At 38.3% G+C, this 18,303-nt stretch overlaps 1 protein-coding gene across 5 annotated transcripts in view; it reads right to left on the bottom strand.

Annotated features, from left to right (window-relative positions):
• LOC107783025 (peroxisomal ATPase PEX1) overlaps window positions 1-17,632 on the bottom strand; it is a 28,745-nt gene extending 11,113 nt beyond the window's left edge. For 3 of the 5 annotated variants that reach the window (XR_012700094.1, XR_012700095.1, XM_075232947.1), the window contains exons 1-10: window positions 17,272-17,632; window positions 16,986-17,159; window positions 15,340-15,439; window positions 9,673-10,158; window positions 8,433-9,155; window positions 7,173-7,264; window positions 5,682-5,755; window positions 5,322-5,544; window positions 3,306-3,399; window positions 3,026-3,180 (exon numbers count right to left, since the gene is read on the bottom strand). Coding sequence is in view for 3 of the 5 variants with exons in the window: in XM_075232947.1 (XP_075089048.1) it covers window positions 3,026-3,180; window positions 3,306-3,399; window positions 5,322-5,544; window positions 5,682-5,755; window positions 7,173-7,264; window positions 8,433-9,155; window positions 9,673-10,158; window positions 15,340-15,439; window positions 16,986-17,159; window positions 17,272-17,484 (2,334 nt within the window). In the remaining 2 variants the exon portion in view is untranslated. The remainder of the gene's footprint in view (window positions 1-3,025; window positions 3,181-3,305; window positions 3,400-5,321; window positions 5,545-5,681; window positions 5,756-7,172; window positions 7,265-8,432; window positions 9,156-9,672; window positions 10,159-15,339; window positions 15,440-16,985; window positions 17,160-17,271) is intronic. The other 2 variants (XM_075232949.1, XM_075232948.1) reach the window with 2 other exon arrangements.
• Window positions 17,633-18,303: the final 671 nt, after the last annotated feature.

Below are 18,303 nucleotides of genomic sequence, written 5' to 3'. Positions count from 1 at the left end.
CTGTTCAGCAGCTACTATACAGTCTATGAAGTACAAATACTTCACCACCAAAGGACGTGATGAAATTGTAAAGGTTCCTCCATCCTTACCAGAGGTCTTGGCATTGAGCCCTGGAAACGGAGTCCCCTTTCATACGGAGCACTTAAACACCACATAGTGGCTTTCTACAGCTGGATACAGTGGGCTCCCGATATGGGATGGCTAAACCAAAAAAAATGTACAAATACTTCTTTCTGATCACCATTTTCAAGTTGAAATGCTCGCCCACATAACTTTCTACCAGATGCTTATTGCTGTTTAGACAGTAGGATAGAGGTGCAGTTATACTGATTCTCTATCACAGTTGTACTGATTCTCTATCCGACCACGAGTAGGAATATAAGGAAAAAACAAATGTTCATACATGATATAACGAAATATGAACATACATGGACCAATTGTTAAGACTACTCACAAAAAGGAAATAGTTCACTGATCACATAATAATTCATTCTTGCATAGCAACCTTTATATACTTTAATGCTTCGGATAATACAGATTCAATGGGTAAATTTTCACCAATTTTAACAGATTCTTGTTAAAGTATTTAACAACTTTCCACAAGTAGTTTTAATCTTATTTGGACTTTGCTAAAGTACAATTCTTTTAATTACTTTTATTTACTTAATTTGCTAAAATCAATGTAGATTATTAATTATTTACTTTGTCTTTACTTTGGCTAAAATGTGAGATGTTTATTCACATGTTTTTGTTAAGTCATCTCCTCTTTATAACAGTACGTTTACTCACAACTCGATCAATCTATGGGGCACCCTGCTACAACATACAAGCCATGTGTCGAATAATCCTGCCCACCAAGGTTGGAGCAAATGGTCCTGTGGCATCAGCAGTCAGTTAAGCACCACTAGATGCAGATACATGTGTAGGAATATAACTAGGATCTCTGTACAAGGTGCCCAATATATAGAATCCTTTGGAATACTCAAATAGTCATCATCTATATCTGACAAAGTGCAGGCTGTGTACTTATTGAATGTATACTGCAGGAGTGCATAATAGTGCATTCGAGGAGGTATAGAAATCGAACCTTGTTATTAATCATTTACGAAGTGAAGAAAAGTGATAAAACCTACTATATGGTACTCATAGTTTGAAAAGCAAGTTACATTCATAGAAACTCTGGTTTGTGGATGTCTCCTATAGAATTCACAGGGTGACTTCTTGAGTTTAAGAAAGATACAGGTCTGCTTGTTTTCTTTTCTCCCCCTTCTTCATCTCCCCCCCCCCTTCCAGTTGTACAGGTCAGTGAAAACAATCACATCTATGTTGCACTTCTTTTTCCCAACAAAAAAAAAAATCATATACGAGTATGAATCTAAAGTACTTTCTGTAGTAAGAGTCAATTAAGTTTTGCAGAAAGAGTCAGTTACTTCATGATCCCCCAAAATTGAGATGGAATTTTTGGGCTCAACCACGTTAATGGAATGGTACGTCCCAACTGGTGGTGCAAAATGGATAAAACATACAGTTACCCATCCATATTATCCACTAAAACTGGGTTGGATTGTGAACTTTTTAAGAATTGGTCAAATATTGATAATAACCATATTATCCACTTAAAAATGGATAACCATTGGGCTTAACTTTTACATTTGCAAAGACTTAAATTGTGGGTTCCTCAAGTTTGGGAGACTACGAGCTCTCCCAAAAATGATCATATTCAAGAAGCTATGGATAATATGGATATCCATATTATCTGCCGGTTAACCCATTTTCTATCCGTATTAAATATAGGTCGGGGGTCAGATATTTTATCCGTTTTCTGCATTACCAGTTTTCGACCCACATATATCCGACCCGACCAGCCCGTTTGCCACCCCTAGTCCCAACTAAACAAAAGATAAGCAGTAAAATGCATGATAATAGTAGGCTCACAAGTTCATCCTTCTACTTGAGAAGTTTTTCGTTCCAATTTTTCCTGTACAGACAAAACCTAAGTTGTCTACTACTAGCCATCTCTCAATTAAATAGTCGCGCATTCCTAAATAAAGAGGAAGTTGTTTTATCAAAGGACCAAATGAAGTGTTCTCTTTAGAAAAAAACTAGCTCCCAGTTCTACTATCAAGCTCATCTATTCCTTGTTGAAGTGTATGACCATCTCATCTTAAAACTTAAACTGTACGAGAGATCGCACTTTTATTTACTTAATTATGTCTTCAACACGCTCACTTACGTGCAGGCTTGATTCTTTTTATGAGCTAAGCATGTGGACATTCTTTTTTATAGTTGGTGACAGTGAGACTCGAACTCACGACTTCTTGTCTGCTCTTATACTATGTTGAAGTGTATGACCATCTCATCTAAAAGCTTAAATTGTTAGAGAGAGCATATGTTTATTTATTTAATTATGTCTTCAACATTCCTTAAAGTTACAGTTGATGTTATGTACATGGTCAGTATTTTCAGAAGTAATATGAAAATATCTTAGTTCTCTGTTTGCAGAAGGCAGGATCGGAAACAACCTCTTTACTTTCTCAAGGTAGGGGTAAGGTTGCGTACATACTACCCTTCCCAGACCCTATTTGTGGGATTACACTGCATTTGTTGTTGTTGTTATTGTTTGCAGAAGGCAGGATGTTTGGAGTTTGAACATATAAGATAAAATTAACATTTCTCCTGAACATACTTTAATGCCACCTGTAAGCGATGTTTATTTTCCCCAATATCAATCTTAACCAACTTAATTAATCAGGGAAAATAGTTGAGAAGAAAGGTGACACCACATCAACTGAGTAGGCCTTTCAATTTACTATTGAGAAACATTGTACCCAACACCGTTTTGCTTTGGTAGGGACCATCAGGAAAGAATGTTGATGTTTAGCTGGAAGGGAGAGCAGGAAGAGATAGATTTACTCCTTCCAGATCAAGCTAAAAGCTATTCATACGCGGCCGAGATAGCAGCAAGCATTCATATATAAAATTGTTTTAGTCAGTTATTAGTCAAGCTTAGGGCTGAATTAAGTACCAGATCATATGCATCATATCCATCGCACTTGGACGCTATATCCAGCAAGATGTCATCCGAACACTGCAAAGAACGCTTCAGAATTATATGTTTTAGCAAGGCACCACGCTCTGTGGTAGCAGGTGCAGGCAATTTAACATGAAAATCAAACCTCCCTGACCATAATAAAAACAAACATTAGGATTAAGAATAAAGTATAGTGGTACTGAAGATAGAGGAAGACAGTTTAAACTGTCATAAATAATAAAACTGATTTCTCCCTGAAAGATGATGGACTAACCAGAAGAGGTCAGGTCCTGTGGTAAATTAGTCAGAGACTGTGCGCAAGCAATAAATGCAATTGGGCCAATCCCACACGTGTTCCTCCGTTTTTCCTGTTTAACAGACAAACAGCGTTATCAGTTAAAAGACTCTGTAATGAATCACCCAAGGGTCCAAGACCTCAGAGAAGTTGCAAATAATATTGCAAACCTTGAATGCCCTTGGCTAAGGACATTTACCATTTTTTTTTTTTTTTGGGAAACTGGTAACAGATATTCATCAGCATTAAGGAAATGCTGACCACTCTATTTACAGTTCAATTAAACAGAGTCTTGTTCACCTTACAAGAACTACTTATAATTCTTAACAGTGATCCTAGCAAATCAAGTAAAGATTCAGCATCCTCTACCTAATTTTCTTTGCACCATGAGAACAAGGACAAAAATACAGTTTGATTTAATTCTATGTATAGGACTGCTGATATCTTTAAAACACCTTGCATTTCTCTCTGTCCACACAGTCCACCATATGCAAGCAGGGCTAGATTTCCACCACTTCTTTTGCCTTACATTAGCTCCTACTTTGTTCCAGCATTTCACCATATTCTCCAAGCATGAAAGAGATTTCTTTTAATACCGGTAACGTGAGCTTACTCGCACCTCTACTATTCCAGCGACTAGAAGAATATGAAAATTTCTAGGTTTGTCTAAATTCATGAAAAAATAATATGGGAAGGCAGCAAAGTCGCACCATAATTAAAATAGGGAAGACACATGAATTCCACTGTGTCAGAATCCTTAGAGGTTGTTTGGTAGAGTGTATAAGCATAGAGCTGAATAGAATGTATTAGTAATGCTGGTATTAGTTATGCGGGTATTAGTTATGCATGCATTAGTTATACTGAGATTATTTCTTATCGACTGTTTGGTTTGGTGTATTAAAAATTACATCTTTCCTTGAGTCGGAGGTCTATCAGAAACAACCTCTCTACCCTCAAGGTAGGGGTAAGGTCTGCGTACACACTACCCTCCCTAGACCCTACTTGTGGGATTATACTGGGTTTGTTGTTATACAGTTTGTCCAATTGTTGATCCAAGACGGTGTGTCCATGGAGCAATTGGCCTCACATGAGAGGAAGAGGAAGAATCCCGTGATTGTAGAGAAACAACAATAACAACCCAGTAAAATCACACAAGTGGAGTCTGGGGAGGGTAAAATGTACGCAGACCTTACCCCTACCCCAAAGGGTAGAGAGGTTGTTTCCGAGAGACCCCTCAGCTCAAGAAGATGAAAATAGACAATAGAATCTGTGACAACAACAAAAATCAGAAAGATAATATAAGCATCATAGGAAACTGAAAATAGATGGAATTGCAAAAAGGAATTGCGATTTTTTAGCTTTTTATTTATTTATTAAATATGATATTTTAATAGAAGGGATGATTAATTGAAAGAATTTACTATTAGAAAATGGGGTGGAAAAAAATTAGAAAAGGCAAATTTGTCCACCTGTATCTTATTTACATTAACGAAAAACAGGTAAAAAGAATTTTAATCAAGCATAAAATTTGAAGGGGCAATTTTGTCGTTAACTAAACTTATACATGTATTAATAACCTTGGTATTGCTAATACAATGGACTGCTACGTATTAGCTATACCTAGGATAAAACCAAAAAGAGTGTGTAACTAATGCTTGTATTAGTTGTACATAGGTTGAAAAAGTGTACCAAACAAGGTATTACTAATATACAAAGCTAATGCATGCACTACTTTTTCCAATGCACTCTACCAAACGACCTCTTAATGTTCTCATCAGTTGTGTTATTTCTACCTCATTGAGAAGCAAATAACCTTCCGACATTTTATGGGAAAGAGAAATTGAGTTAGCACATATCCTAAGACGAGAACAGAAATCAAGCTGGCCATGGAGGTTCCAATATACAGCTCGTTTAGACTCAAACACGATTGAACATAAATCAAGCCTTGGATAAATATTAAAGTAGCTCCTTTAAAGCTCTAACGGCAAGTTTCACCTCATATTCATCCATAATATCAGCAAAGTTTTCTGCAAGCACTGCTGATGAGGAAGAAGGTTGAGAAGCATCAGACTCAGAGGAGGCTGCAATAATGCTATCAAGATCATCAAATACCACAACAGAAGGTGCATGATCCAACGCATCAGCAACATAGCTAAGCAAAGTTTGACGAATGGTTGAAGGCTTTTCCAAAGCAAGCTTAGAACAAGATAAAAATGTTCTGCAGGAAGAAACAAGAGTCAGACCACATCCCTTGGTATAGAATCACGAATGATCAAGCTGAAGCTTCAACATGGAGTTAAGATGATGTCCAACAGAAAACAAAGGTTTGGTGGGATTGGCCAAACAAATCCTTACATATGGGCCAAGATGTCCTCACTTTCTTCAGCGAATTTAGCAGCTACTGTAGCTAATAATGTTTTCCCGGAACCCTAAAAACAGAAGAAATGTTCAAATTGGGGTTCATTCAACAGTTTGCAATAATATTGTAAGATTCACATTAGTCAAGGTCAAAATCATACTAAATCAACTAACCTAGATAAATAATAGAGATAGAGTTACACTTATCAACTTACGTCCCACATATTACACAGATTGGATTTCTACACAATCATTCTGTTTAGATCCATAAATTCCAGGACATATCCTAAAGGATACCATTACTATTAAAGGTAGCTCAGCACCTTGTGACTGTACGCTTCCTTACCACACATCCTTTTTTAAAACTTTTGTAGACAGTGTGTATAAGCACGGATGATATACAAACGATTATTCCTTAATGAACAGTTGCAAACTACCTTTACAGGACAAAAGATACCGTTAATAACTTTTGCATTTTGATACTTGGGCTCATCCTTTAAGATTGAAGGCCAAACAAGGAGTTAAAAGCCTAATTAACAACCTTATTCATGCCAAAAGACAACTAAATTCAAAACACCAGTGATTTTTCCATTCCAAATCACCTGTAAAATACAAGGTGGAATTTCTCAGCTGTATGACTTTATGTTGTCTTTTCCCCATCCTTTCCATCCAGCATATAATAGCTTCCTTTAAGCTGCTTTGCATCACTATTTTACATTGAAAACACCAAGGAACATCTGCCATCTCTGAGATGCTATGATCCAACTCTTCCATCTTTCCATCTCATGGAGCCAGATTTCAGATATGAGTGTTTAGACTCATTCAGCTTCCTCAAGAGAGTGGAAGCCATTCAAGTTCCTTCCATCCTAAGATTCTAGCCTTTTGTGGTTGGTAATTTTTCTTCCTTCCGTTTTTCTTCTTTTTCTGGCTTCTTCCTAAATCTATAAGTTCTCGTCAAAGAAAGATAAGAAGACACAAGCATGAATTATCCTCTGAAATAAGCCAACTCTACTCATATAACACCAAGATACTTGCACGGTCCCTGCATTGTGTGCTACTTTATATCTTGTAGGCTTCACATATCTAATGGTCCAAAAATTGCAGGGACCAAGTTAATCCGGGACCATTGGAAGAATGCTCTGGACAATCAAAGCAAGTCAAACAATATGGGAAGTAAGTACAGCTCGTTCTTCTTCCTTTTCACTAGGTTAGTCTTTTTATTATGATGACCTTTCAGTTCTTCTTTTCTTTCCCCTTTGACTTGGAAAGCATGAAAGGAGAGACAAATTGCTTAATATTTCCTACACTATTCCATCTCTCAAGGAACCAAACATTACACCAGCAGAGAGAGGGGAAAACACAAACGAAAAGGAAACACCATAAAGGTAGCTTGTAAACCATCTAGTCACGTTCAAGCTTCTCCAGAGATTTCAACATCCAAATATTCAGCAAATACACACAAAAAGGAACTGGAAAAAGGGAACTCACAGAAGGCCCATGGATTAGAATATGTCCTGGCAGCGGAAAATCATAAGCACTGGACAACATCCAAGACTCTGAAGATAACAGAACTACCAACCCTGCAAGTAATGATAGCATTCAGCCAAGGGAAAAAAAGAGTATGCAAGTGATGAATTTTTTTTTTTAATCAGTTAAATACTATTTTTTTTTCCTTGGAAATTTTCCCCTTTTCCAAGGGGGAAAAACAGTACTTAACTGAATACAAAAAAAAAAATCACCAGTCACAATATTAGCTTGGCAGAAAACAAGAAATAAATGCATGCGCAACTCTTTGACATACTGCAGACTTACATAACACAAATATGGTTCACAATCTTTTCAGTTAAAGCTGAAACCTTTCAAGATCTTCACTGATGTCAAATTGTCAATGGATTTGATAACTTAGCACTGGCAGTTAAAACTGCAGAAAGTATTACTCCATCTCTTTACCCACCAACCGCATCTTGGTTATTATTATGTGGATTTATTCTCCATCAACTAATAAGAATGGGATTTTGAAAACTGAGATTGCTAAAAGCCTAAAAGTATCAGAAAACAAAGAAGTACTCAAGTACCATAAACTGCACTTTGCATTCTTGTATTCCTCCAGCATTTGGCACTTCATGCTCTCCCATTTGGAAAATTTTGCAGCTTAAATACTTATTCCAGTACTCAACGACCACCCAAACCATCTTTTATCATACATAGTACGTGACAGCCATCTGCTAACGTGGAAATAGTTAGAAAGCTCTCTACCTCTCCATCTCACATGAAAGCAACTTTATCACCAAAGTCCCAAGGACAGAAGAAAGTGTCTTTCACCACCCCAAAATTTCTTTTCCCAGGTCAACTAGTGGTATGTACTGCTTCCCTCTCTTCATATGCCTACCTCTTTCCTTTCCAAATTATTCACGTCATCAATCCCTTCAATACTCTATTTATCCCTTCCTTTTTCCCTTTGTGTGCTGTCCCTTACTCTTACACAAACATACTCCGGCTTATCAAGCCTTACTTACCTATAAGGCAATTCGGCATGTTGCATTTTGGAAATAAGCATAATTTTCTCATACAATTTTACTAAAAAGTTACTGTTGGAATATATCTTCATTACACAGTAAAAGACAAATAGATGTCCTTAAAGAAGGGTAGAAAATTTGCAATTATACAGCTCCTATAAATCTCAATGCATTTAGAGTTCCATTCAGACATTTAGATGATTTAACACTAATCAAACGAGGAAATACCTACTATTGATCACATCAGATGCAGCCATTCCCATCCAGTCTAATGAAGAAATTGTAAGACTGGTGCTTTTAGCGAAGCATTTCTCCCTGACAGTCCTAATGGAGAGACCATTGCCCAGTTGAAGCTTTCCAAGCCAAGGTTCTGAACTTTCGGGAGTAGTAGTTAACTTGCTTCCTTCATCAAATGCAACTTCATATGCATCAATCTTTTCGTCATGTATTGATTCATCAGAAATTGACAACACATATACAACATCTAGTGCTGCTTCTCCACCATTCATTGTTTGGACACCATGTTTTATGGATCTGTCATCTTTCACTTTGAAGTGAAGCAAAGTTGTGTTTCCTAAAATCAATGATTTCACTTCCACTCCAGCCTTTAGCGTGACAGCATGTAGTTGTGCAAGACACCATCTATGCAAAAGAGCTGCAATGCCCTTTTTCATATCAGACTTGACGCTCGTTTCTTTGTTTTCCTTGCTAGATTCAGAAGAAAAGGCTGTGGCAATTTTCTCATGGGTTGACCAGTCAATAGTACCCATCTCAATGTCTGAATTGGTTCTGAAAAGTGTTGTTATTATTTTATTATTCTTTTTGTTACCCAAAACTTCAGCATTATTTTCTTCAGAAACCCCATTCTCTTGGAGTACCTTGAATTCACAAGGTGAAAGCGAAACTAAAGGAATCTCTTTCTTCAATTTGACATTGAATCTCTTCACATAAACACCTGGAATTAAAGTAATTTTTCAGAGCTACAGTAAGAAAAAAAGGTGAAATAATTGCAAGCAAACCAATTTATTCTTGATAGAATCCTGGACATGATAGGAGAAACATTTTAGTCAGGTAACATGTCCAATTCTTTTGAGGTTCTTCCGTTGCTTTTTTGACAAGAGGGGTTTTTAAGGAGTGGCTATTAGCAAGTTGGACAATTATCAATCAATGAACCAATGGAAGAAATGAATGTGATCTTCCCTATTTTTCTGTTTCCTATGGAAGTTGGATCATATTTTTTTTAATTGCTATGGAAGTAGGTATGGGTGACAAACCAGAAAAAATCTTGCAAACAATAGAATAGTTCAAATGGTATATGAAAAACAAATTAATAAGAAATGATAATATAAGTAACTTGCTTCATAAAATACCAACAAGTCTGAGCCGAATAATGAGTAATAAATTGAACTGTTAGATAACACCAGCTTCTCTGCAATTGGTGCATCAATTTAGTTCTGCAAAGAAAAACCTACATGAGTGTAACTCCGCTCTCAAATAAAGCCGAAGAGACTGAGGAAGCATTATATGTCCTTTAGCCACTGATTCTGAAAATATTAGACGAACCATTGCATGATGGATATCGTGCTTGTCAGGTGCACCCCCTACTTTCACTTCCTTTGAAGTTACACTATTTTTCAATCTACGGCTATCTGTCTCCTGATTCTTCTTGGTCTCTTTGGGAAGCAATCTGGGAATTATTACCACAGTCTGAAGAGGTTCAAAAGTGTATATACTGGCTGTCTCTGGATGAATGAAGATAGCAGAGGTCAAAACCACTCTCATCTCAACTCCATCAGCCTCGTATTTATGAATACATTGATCACCAGTATCTTGGATTCTCAATAGTGCCTTTGAGACCGAAATCTTATCATCTTGCGTCATGGAATCCTCACCTGAACTAATATTTCTTTTTCGCCTTTTTGGAGCAACAGCAACTTCAGTTCCTGGTACAAGTTGTACTGATAACAACCGGGCAAGTCAGCTTTTCAAGATTTTGAAGTTCTCAAAAACCATATTAAGCACATGAAAAGAACATTATACATGTCCTCCTATTGTTGATCTCATTTGACACAAACCTGAGTTTTTTTTTCTTTTAACAAACCTGACGCTAAAAAGGAGAGGGGCTAAAGGAAAAAACTCCAGCAAGCATACTGCAAATATGCAGCATATATCAAATTGTTATATATCATTATCTTCTTTCCCTCCTTGTATAAGGATTGATATTTGATTAAATGAAGGCAAATAGAAGCCTTGAGATAAAACAAATGATACTTGATTAAATGAAAATAAGAAGCCTAATCCATAGTGTCTCAGGGCTTTGGTCTAATGGTGAGAGAGCAACTTGTGATGTATGAATTAGGTGCATGTCACGTGTTCAAACCCTACTGTAGACAAAAACCGCAAGCCCATTATCCACCGAGTTTTGAACTGTGCTCCACTAGCCTTGAGGATTTATCGGTTTATACAAAAATAAAAGCCTTAATCCGTGGTATTAGTAAATGATAGGCCCCGACAGATACCAGCAATTATCTTCTCTTTCCGGTATGTAATATGTTAGAAATAGCTATGTAATTGTCCCACATTGGAATAGGAGTAGTATCCCCTTTGTATAGAGTAGCTATAAATAGCACCTCTTGTATTGCATCACACACAAGATATCAATATATATCATATTTTCTCCCGTGCCTTCTCACATGGTATCAGAGCTATCGTGAGAGATTTATCGCTGTGCATAAATTCCAGCGATTCCGGGAAGTAAAATCAGTCACCGGAACCCTTTTTTCCGGCGACTTTCAAAGTTGTTTTGCGTCTGCTTTGTCTCGGTCAGTGTTGTGCACAAAATCCAACACTACCACAAGAGTAGTCACTGTCCGGCGACCAAATCCCAGTGAAAATCTCCGGCGGTACTGTAGCTGTCCAAAGAAAATTTTCCGGCGAAGTTCCAACGTTGCGTGGGCCACCTTCCGGCCATTTTTTGGCGACGACTCTTCAGGATAGATTGTTTCCCTTGTAATTCCGATCCTACCCCTACCATTTTTATTTCATTCCGACCACTTTGAATATTTTCCGGCTGCAACAGTAACTTTCCAACTACTACAGTAGTTTCCTATTCTGGTTCAGCGTTCCTTACTCTATTTTCAGTGGATTACAGTTGATTATTTCTCTTATTTGGTAATAATTTACAAGATGTCTTTGGGAATTGATGTTTTTGGATCTAAAAGCATGAGTTCTGGAAACTATAATGTTATGATTACCTCGGAACCTTTAATGGGAGGTTCAAACTACTTAGCTTGGGCTTCATCTGTCGAGTTGTGGTGTAAAGGTCAAGGTGTGCAAGATCATCTGATTAAACAGTCTAGCGAAGGAGATGAAAAGGCGATAGCGCTTTGGGCAAAAATTGATGCTCAATTATGTAGCATCTTGTGGCGTTCTATTGATTCTAAGTTGATGCCTTTGTTTCGGCCATTCCAGACATGTTATTTGGTTTGGGCAAAGGCTCGTACGTTATACACTAATGATATATCTCGCTTCTATGATGTGATATCACGGATGACAAACTTAAAGAAGCAAGAATTAGATATGTCTACTTACTTGGGTCAGGTACAGGCAGTCATGGAGGAATTTGAGACATTGATGTCAGTTTCTGCTAGTGAGTCAAAACAACAAGAGCAGCGACAGAAAATGTTTCTAGTTCTTACACTCACTGGACTTCCTCATGATCTTGATTCAGTACGAGACCAGATTTTGGCGAGTCCGACTGTCCCTACAGTTGATGAATTATTCTCTCGACTACTTCGCCTTGCTGCAGCACCAAGTCACCCAGTGATTTCATCACAGATACTTGATTCCTCTGTTCTTGCATCTCAGAGAGTGGATGTTCGGGCATCTCAAGCTATGGAGAATAGACGAGGAGGCGGTCGTTTTGGGAGATCTAGACCCAAGTGTTCTTATTGTCACAAACTTGGACACACTCGCGAAATGTGTTATTCCTTAAATGGCCGTCCACCCAAAAATGCCTACGTTGCTCAGAGCGAGACTACAGGTAACCAGGGCTTTTCTGTATCTAAAGAAGAATATAATGAGCTCCTTCAGTATCGAGCAAGTAAGCAAACATCTCCACAAGTAGCCTCAGTTGCCCAGACTGACACTCCTATTGCTGGTAATTCTTTTGCTTGTGTTTCCCAGTCTAGTACTCTTGGACCATGGGTCATGGACTCAGGCGCTTCTGATCATATCTCTGGTAATAAATCACTTTTGTCGAATATTGTATATTCACAGTCTCTTCCTACTGTTACTTTAGCCAATGGATGTCAAACTAAGGCACAAGGAGTTGGACAAGCCAACCCATTGTCTTCTATCACCCTAGATTCCGTTCTTTATGTTCTTGGTTGTCCTTTTAGTCTTGCATCTGTTAGTCGTTTGACTCGTGCCCTCAATTGTGGTATATATTTTATTGATGATTCTTTTATTATGCAGGACCGCAGTACGGGACGGACAATTGGTACAGGTCGTGAATCAGAAGGTCTTTACTACCTTAACTCGCTCGGTCCTTCCACAACATGTCTAGTTACAGATCCTCCAGATCTAATCCACAGACGTTTAGGACATCCGAGTTTATCCAAACTTCAAAAGATGGTGCCTAGTTTATCCAGTTTGTCTAGACTAGATTGTGAGTCGTGTCAGCTTGGGAAACATACCCGAGCTTCCTTTACGCGTAGTGTTGAGAGTCATGCAGAGTCTGTTTTCTCCTTGGTTATTCTCGTGTTCAGAAGGGATATCGTTGTTATTCACCTGATCTTCATAGGTACCTTATGTTAGCTGACGTCACATTTTTCGAGTCTAAACCTTTCTTCACAACTGATGTCACTTCTGCTGACCACCATGACATATCTGAGGTCTTACCTATACCGACTTTTGAGGAGTTTAGTAATCCCCCTCCACCTTCAACCACAGAGGTTTCACCCATACCAACTTTTGAGGAGTCCAGTGTTATCCCTCCTAGTTCCCCAGCCACAGGAACACCACTTTTGACTTATCATCGTCGTTCGCGCCCTACATCAGGCCCATCTGGTTCTCGTCCTGCACCTGACACGGCTCCTACTGCGGATCCTGCTCCTAGTACACCGATTGCACTTCGAAAAGGTATAATGACCACACTAAACCCTAATCCTCATTATGTTGGTTTGAGTTATCATCGTCTGTCATCTCCCCATTATGCTTTTATATCTTCATTGTCCTCGGTTTCCATCCCTAAGTCTACAGGTGAAGCATTGTCTCATCCAGGATGGCGACAGGCTATGAGTGACGAGATGTCTGCTTTACATACAAGTGGTACATGGGAGCTTGTTCCTCTTCCTTCAGGTAAATCTACCGTTGGTTGTCGTTGGGTTTATGCAGTCAAAGTTGGTCCCGATGGCCAGATTGATCGACTTAAGGCACGTCTTGTTGCCAAAGGATACACTCAAATATTTGGGCTAGATTACAGTGATACCTTCTCTCCAGTGGCTAAAGTGGCATCAGTTCGCCTTTTTCTATCCATGGCTGCAGTTCGTCATTGGCCCCTCTATCAGTTGGACATTAAGAATGCCTTTCTTCATGGTGATCTTGAGGATGAGGTTTATATGGAGCAACCACCTGGTTTTATTGCTCAGGGGGAGTCTCGTGGCCTTGTATGTCGCTTGCGTCGGTCACTTTATGGTCTAAAGCAGTCTCCTCTTGCCTGGTTTGGTAAGTTCAGCACGGTTATCCAGGAGTTTGGCATGACTCGTAGTGAAGCTGATCACTCTGTGTTTTATTGTCACTCTGCTTCAAGTCTATGTATTTATCTGGTAGTCTATGTTGATGATATTGTTATTACGGGCAATGATCAGGATGGTATTACTAATCTGAAGCAGCATCTCTTCCAGCACTTTCAAACTAAGGATCTAGGCAGATTGAAGTACTTTCTAGGTATTGAGGTTGCTCAATCTAGCTCAGGTATTGTTATTTCTCAAAGAAAATATGTGTTAGACATTCTTGAGGAAACAGGGATGACAGGTTGCAGACCTGTTGACACGCCGATGGATCTGAATTCTAAACTTCTGCCTGGACAGGGGGAGCCGCTTAGCGATCCTGCAAGCTATAGGCGGCTGGTTGGTAAATTAAATTATCTCACAGTGACTAGGCACGACATTTCTTATCATGTGAGTGTTGTAAGACAGTTTATGAATTCTCTCTGTGAAGTCATTGGGATGCAGTTGTCCGCATTATCCGGTATATAAAATCGGCTCCAGGTAAAGGATTACTGTTTGAGGATCGAGGTCATGAGCAGATCGTTGGGTACTCGGATGCTGATTGGGCAGGATCACCTTCTGATAGACGTTCTACGTCTGGATATTGTGTTTTAGTAGGAGGAAATTTGGTGTCCTGGAAAAGTAAGAAACAGAATGTAGTTGCTCGGTCTAGTGCAGAAGCAGAATACCGAGCAATGGCTATGGCAACATGTGAACTAGTCTGGACCAAACAATTGCTCAAGGAGTTGAAATTTGGTGAAATCAGTCGGATGGAACTTGTGTGCGATAATCAAGCTGCACTTCATATTGCATCAAATCCGGTGTTTCATGAGAGAACTAAACACATTGAGATTGATTGTCACTTCGTCAGAGAAAAGATACTCTCAGGAGATATTACTACGAAGTTTGTGAGATCGAATGATCAACTTGCAGATATTTTCACCAAGTCCCTCACTAGTCCTCGCATTGATTATATATGTAACAAGCTCGGTACATATGATTTATATGCTCCGGCTTGAGGGGGAGTGTTAGAGATAGCTATGTAATTGTCCCACATTGGAATAGGAGTAGTATCCCCTTTGTATAGAGTAGCTATAAATAGCACCTCTTGTATTGCATCACATACAATATCAATATATCATATTTTCTCCCGTGCCTTCTCACATGGATACAAAGATACAGGCAACATTGTCAGAGAATACATGAAAGAAAGTAGTCATTGAGCTCCAAAACATGCATCTTCCTTCGAAACTTTATATTCCAGTAATGGGGCAAGCTTCCAAGTTTAGCAGCCAAGTTCTTATCAAAAAATAGAGCATGATAGGCAGTAAATCACATACATCAACCAAGGAATTAACATCCTCTTACCTACCGGTGTGAGCGGAGAGATTGAAAAAACTTTGAATGTAATAATTGTTTGCCCATGCAGCCACAAAGGAAATCGCATTGCTTCATGGACAATACCAACCTGCATAAAATACACAATGGTTGAGTATTGGTCAACTTCAAGAAAACAGTATCATTCCCATGGCTTCAAGTTAAATATGGTGTTTGACTTTACACTGTTCTTGAAAGAAAATTATAGACAGAATAGTAACTAACTTGAACATGGATTAACCTCCAAGAAGTGGGTTTATAGGCCAGGTGATAGATTATCTTTTCTGATTTAACTAGGGGAGTGAACCGAAAGTACGGAACCAGGAAAAACTTTAGAAATGGGTATAATAGGTGGTAATATGGTCTAAATGATCAAACTGGATACTAATTTGGCACGACCCAGATGAGAAATGTGGAATTTAGTGTGAAACACAAAGAGTATGTTATGACATAAGTTCAGTAGGTCTTTTGATATGTTTACAAAATTAAAACAAGTATCTTCCTCCTTTTTCTCCGGGAATGGGATTCATTTTGTTGTTTTTTAAATAACTGGGGAGCTCTGGCCAACTTGCTCACCTCAACTACTCCAGGTAGTAACTACAACTCCAATCAACACAAGTACTACGTTTGTGTTAACAACCAGTCAATTCTAGAGAGTAAGAAGGATCTGAAACAATCTCAAGCATTCCCTCCTACAAGTAATATTAAAGATGCTCATACTTATTCTAAATGAAACTTTTAGTACTTTCTAGCTGGACTTTAAGCAATAAACCAAAAACCAAGAGCAAAGAGAAAGGATGACAGTCAGCAACCAAGGTATGATTCTTTTTTCGCAGGTAACACAGGGTTGAGCTAAGAATCACATCATCAAAACAGGTCGATCTTTCATAAATTTGTTTTAAGCTAGTTAGGAATGAAAGGCATATTTTGCCTTATGCTAACCAAAACCCATAAGCGTCTCTTATCCTTTGCCCATTTCTCTTAGAAATGTCCATAGTTCACAGCATTAATTCAATTGAATCCTTTTTAAAAACTGTATGAATTGAGGTTTATTATTGTATCAGACAAAAACAAATCACTGTGCAGCTATACAAATAAACATATCACTGTGCAGCTATACCTCTCTGCCTGCCCCAACAACAAATCCCATTAATGGTGGTCATGCCCTCTGTAATTTTTATTTCTTTTTTAACTTATATTTAGGGGAACAAGCAGTTTGCTAGAAAACAACCTGGCTTAAACACTAATGTCATTTGTCCTATGCATCGCATCCTTATGAAATTTTAATATCACGATTAAGGTGATCGATAAGGTTCACATAAAAGATAATATCCTGGTAGTTTATTATCCATTGCATTTAAAGTTTAACCTTTTATAAGCAAAAGCTACAGGAAAACCAGTAAATACTAAAACATATGATACACAAGAACGAGGAAAAACTTTTCTTTGCCAAAAACCACTAGGTGATTTCTTCCATCTGCCCAAGCCTTGGTAGACAAAGTATCTGGTCTACCAAAGAATTAGTCAAGGTACGCGCAAGCTGGCCGGGCACCACGGTTATTAAAAAAAACGAGGAAAAACAGTATACAAGTGAAACAACACATTCTAAATCAATAACACATAGTAATTATAAGCACCTGCTTTAAAATAGCCTGCTCGGCATGCTCAGCATTAAGTTCCAAAACTTCCCAATCATCTTCAGTATCAGGCTCTATGGTAACCATAGTAGCTTTAGGCAAATTAGACAGTGCTGTTACTCGAACCACTGCACGATCCGACAATCCAATACACTCGGCATATTGCTTTGCAATCTTCATCCACACAACAAACAACATAAATGACACAAAACTAAAAGAAAAATTGAACATTTCCAGTTATTAGTTAAACTCGCTAGCAAAATTTGAGAAATTGAGGTGTGTGAACCTGAATAGAATTAGGAAATGGATGGGAAGAAGCGGAACCGGACCAAGCAACACGCCAGAGTTGGTTAGCGTTTTGAGGAGAGCGAAGTTCGAGGGCTAGAATGGGAGGAAGGTAGCCGGAAGCAGTGGTGGACTCGAGAGTCTGGATTAAGCTCACTGGTAACGACACGAAACAGCTCTCGATTCCTCCGACGACTCTCACCTCCAACTCCATTTTTTCCGAGTGCGATATCTGATGTTTGGATTGTGAGAAGAATCGCTTTTAGGATGAGGTAGAACAAGACTGATTGCTGACTAAATATTGCTTTTCCCGAGGTGTGCTGATCATTGATGATAGTTGTTAGACCCGACCCCAATAAAATGTGATGGGCAAGCGGTTCGCCTTTTTTTTTAAAAAGGACGTGGTGCTAATAATTATCTTATTTATTTTAAATAAATATTCGTTTAAAAATTATATTTTATAGTTATTTTTTTATTTTTATAGTCAAATATTTATTTATGGTCACCTCATACTCTTAAGCTATAAAATATGCCTTGTATTATTTTTCTATCTCATTCTTTCAGATTTTTCTCTACCCTCTCCCTCAACTCCAATCTTTTTCCATGAATACAACCACAATTCTCCCAAATACAGATCGAAACGGGTAGCTTTGACTCTCAATCTGAAATTTTTCAGCAAGAATGGAAAAGTTTCAATATCTGGAGAGAGAAGTGAAGTCAACAACTATGGACAAAACTCAAAAAGTTTCAATATCTGATACGGCCAAGAACCAGAAAAGGCCACCAAAATACCCTTACAACCCTAAACATACTTATGTGGACGTTGAAAATGGCACATATGTGATGATTTAATTTGTAATTTATGATTTATTATATTCTATTAAGTTGAATTAACTCAATGTGCTATGTATGTTGTGTCTTCTTCTCTTCGTCATTCTAGGGTTCTGCCCAATCTGGAGGTTTCCGTCCCAATCTACAAGTGCCATTCAAATTCAATTGTAACGAATAGGTTTTTGAAGCACACGTGAGGGTA

Source organism: Nicotiana tabacum, chromosome 16, assembly GCF_000715075.1.
Source record: "Nicotiana tabacum cultivar K326 chromosome 16, ASM71507v2, whole genome shotgun sequence".
Classification (NCBI taxonomy): Eukaryota; Viridiplantae; Streptophyta; class Magnoliopsida; order Solanales; family Solanaceae; genus Nicotiana; species Nicotiana tabacum.
This window is presented reverse-complemented; position numbering and strand designations above follow the sequence as displayed.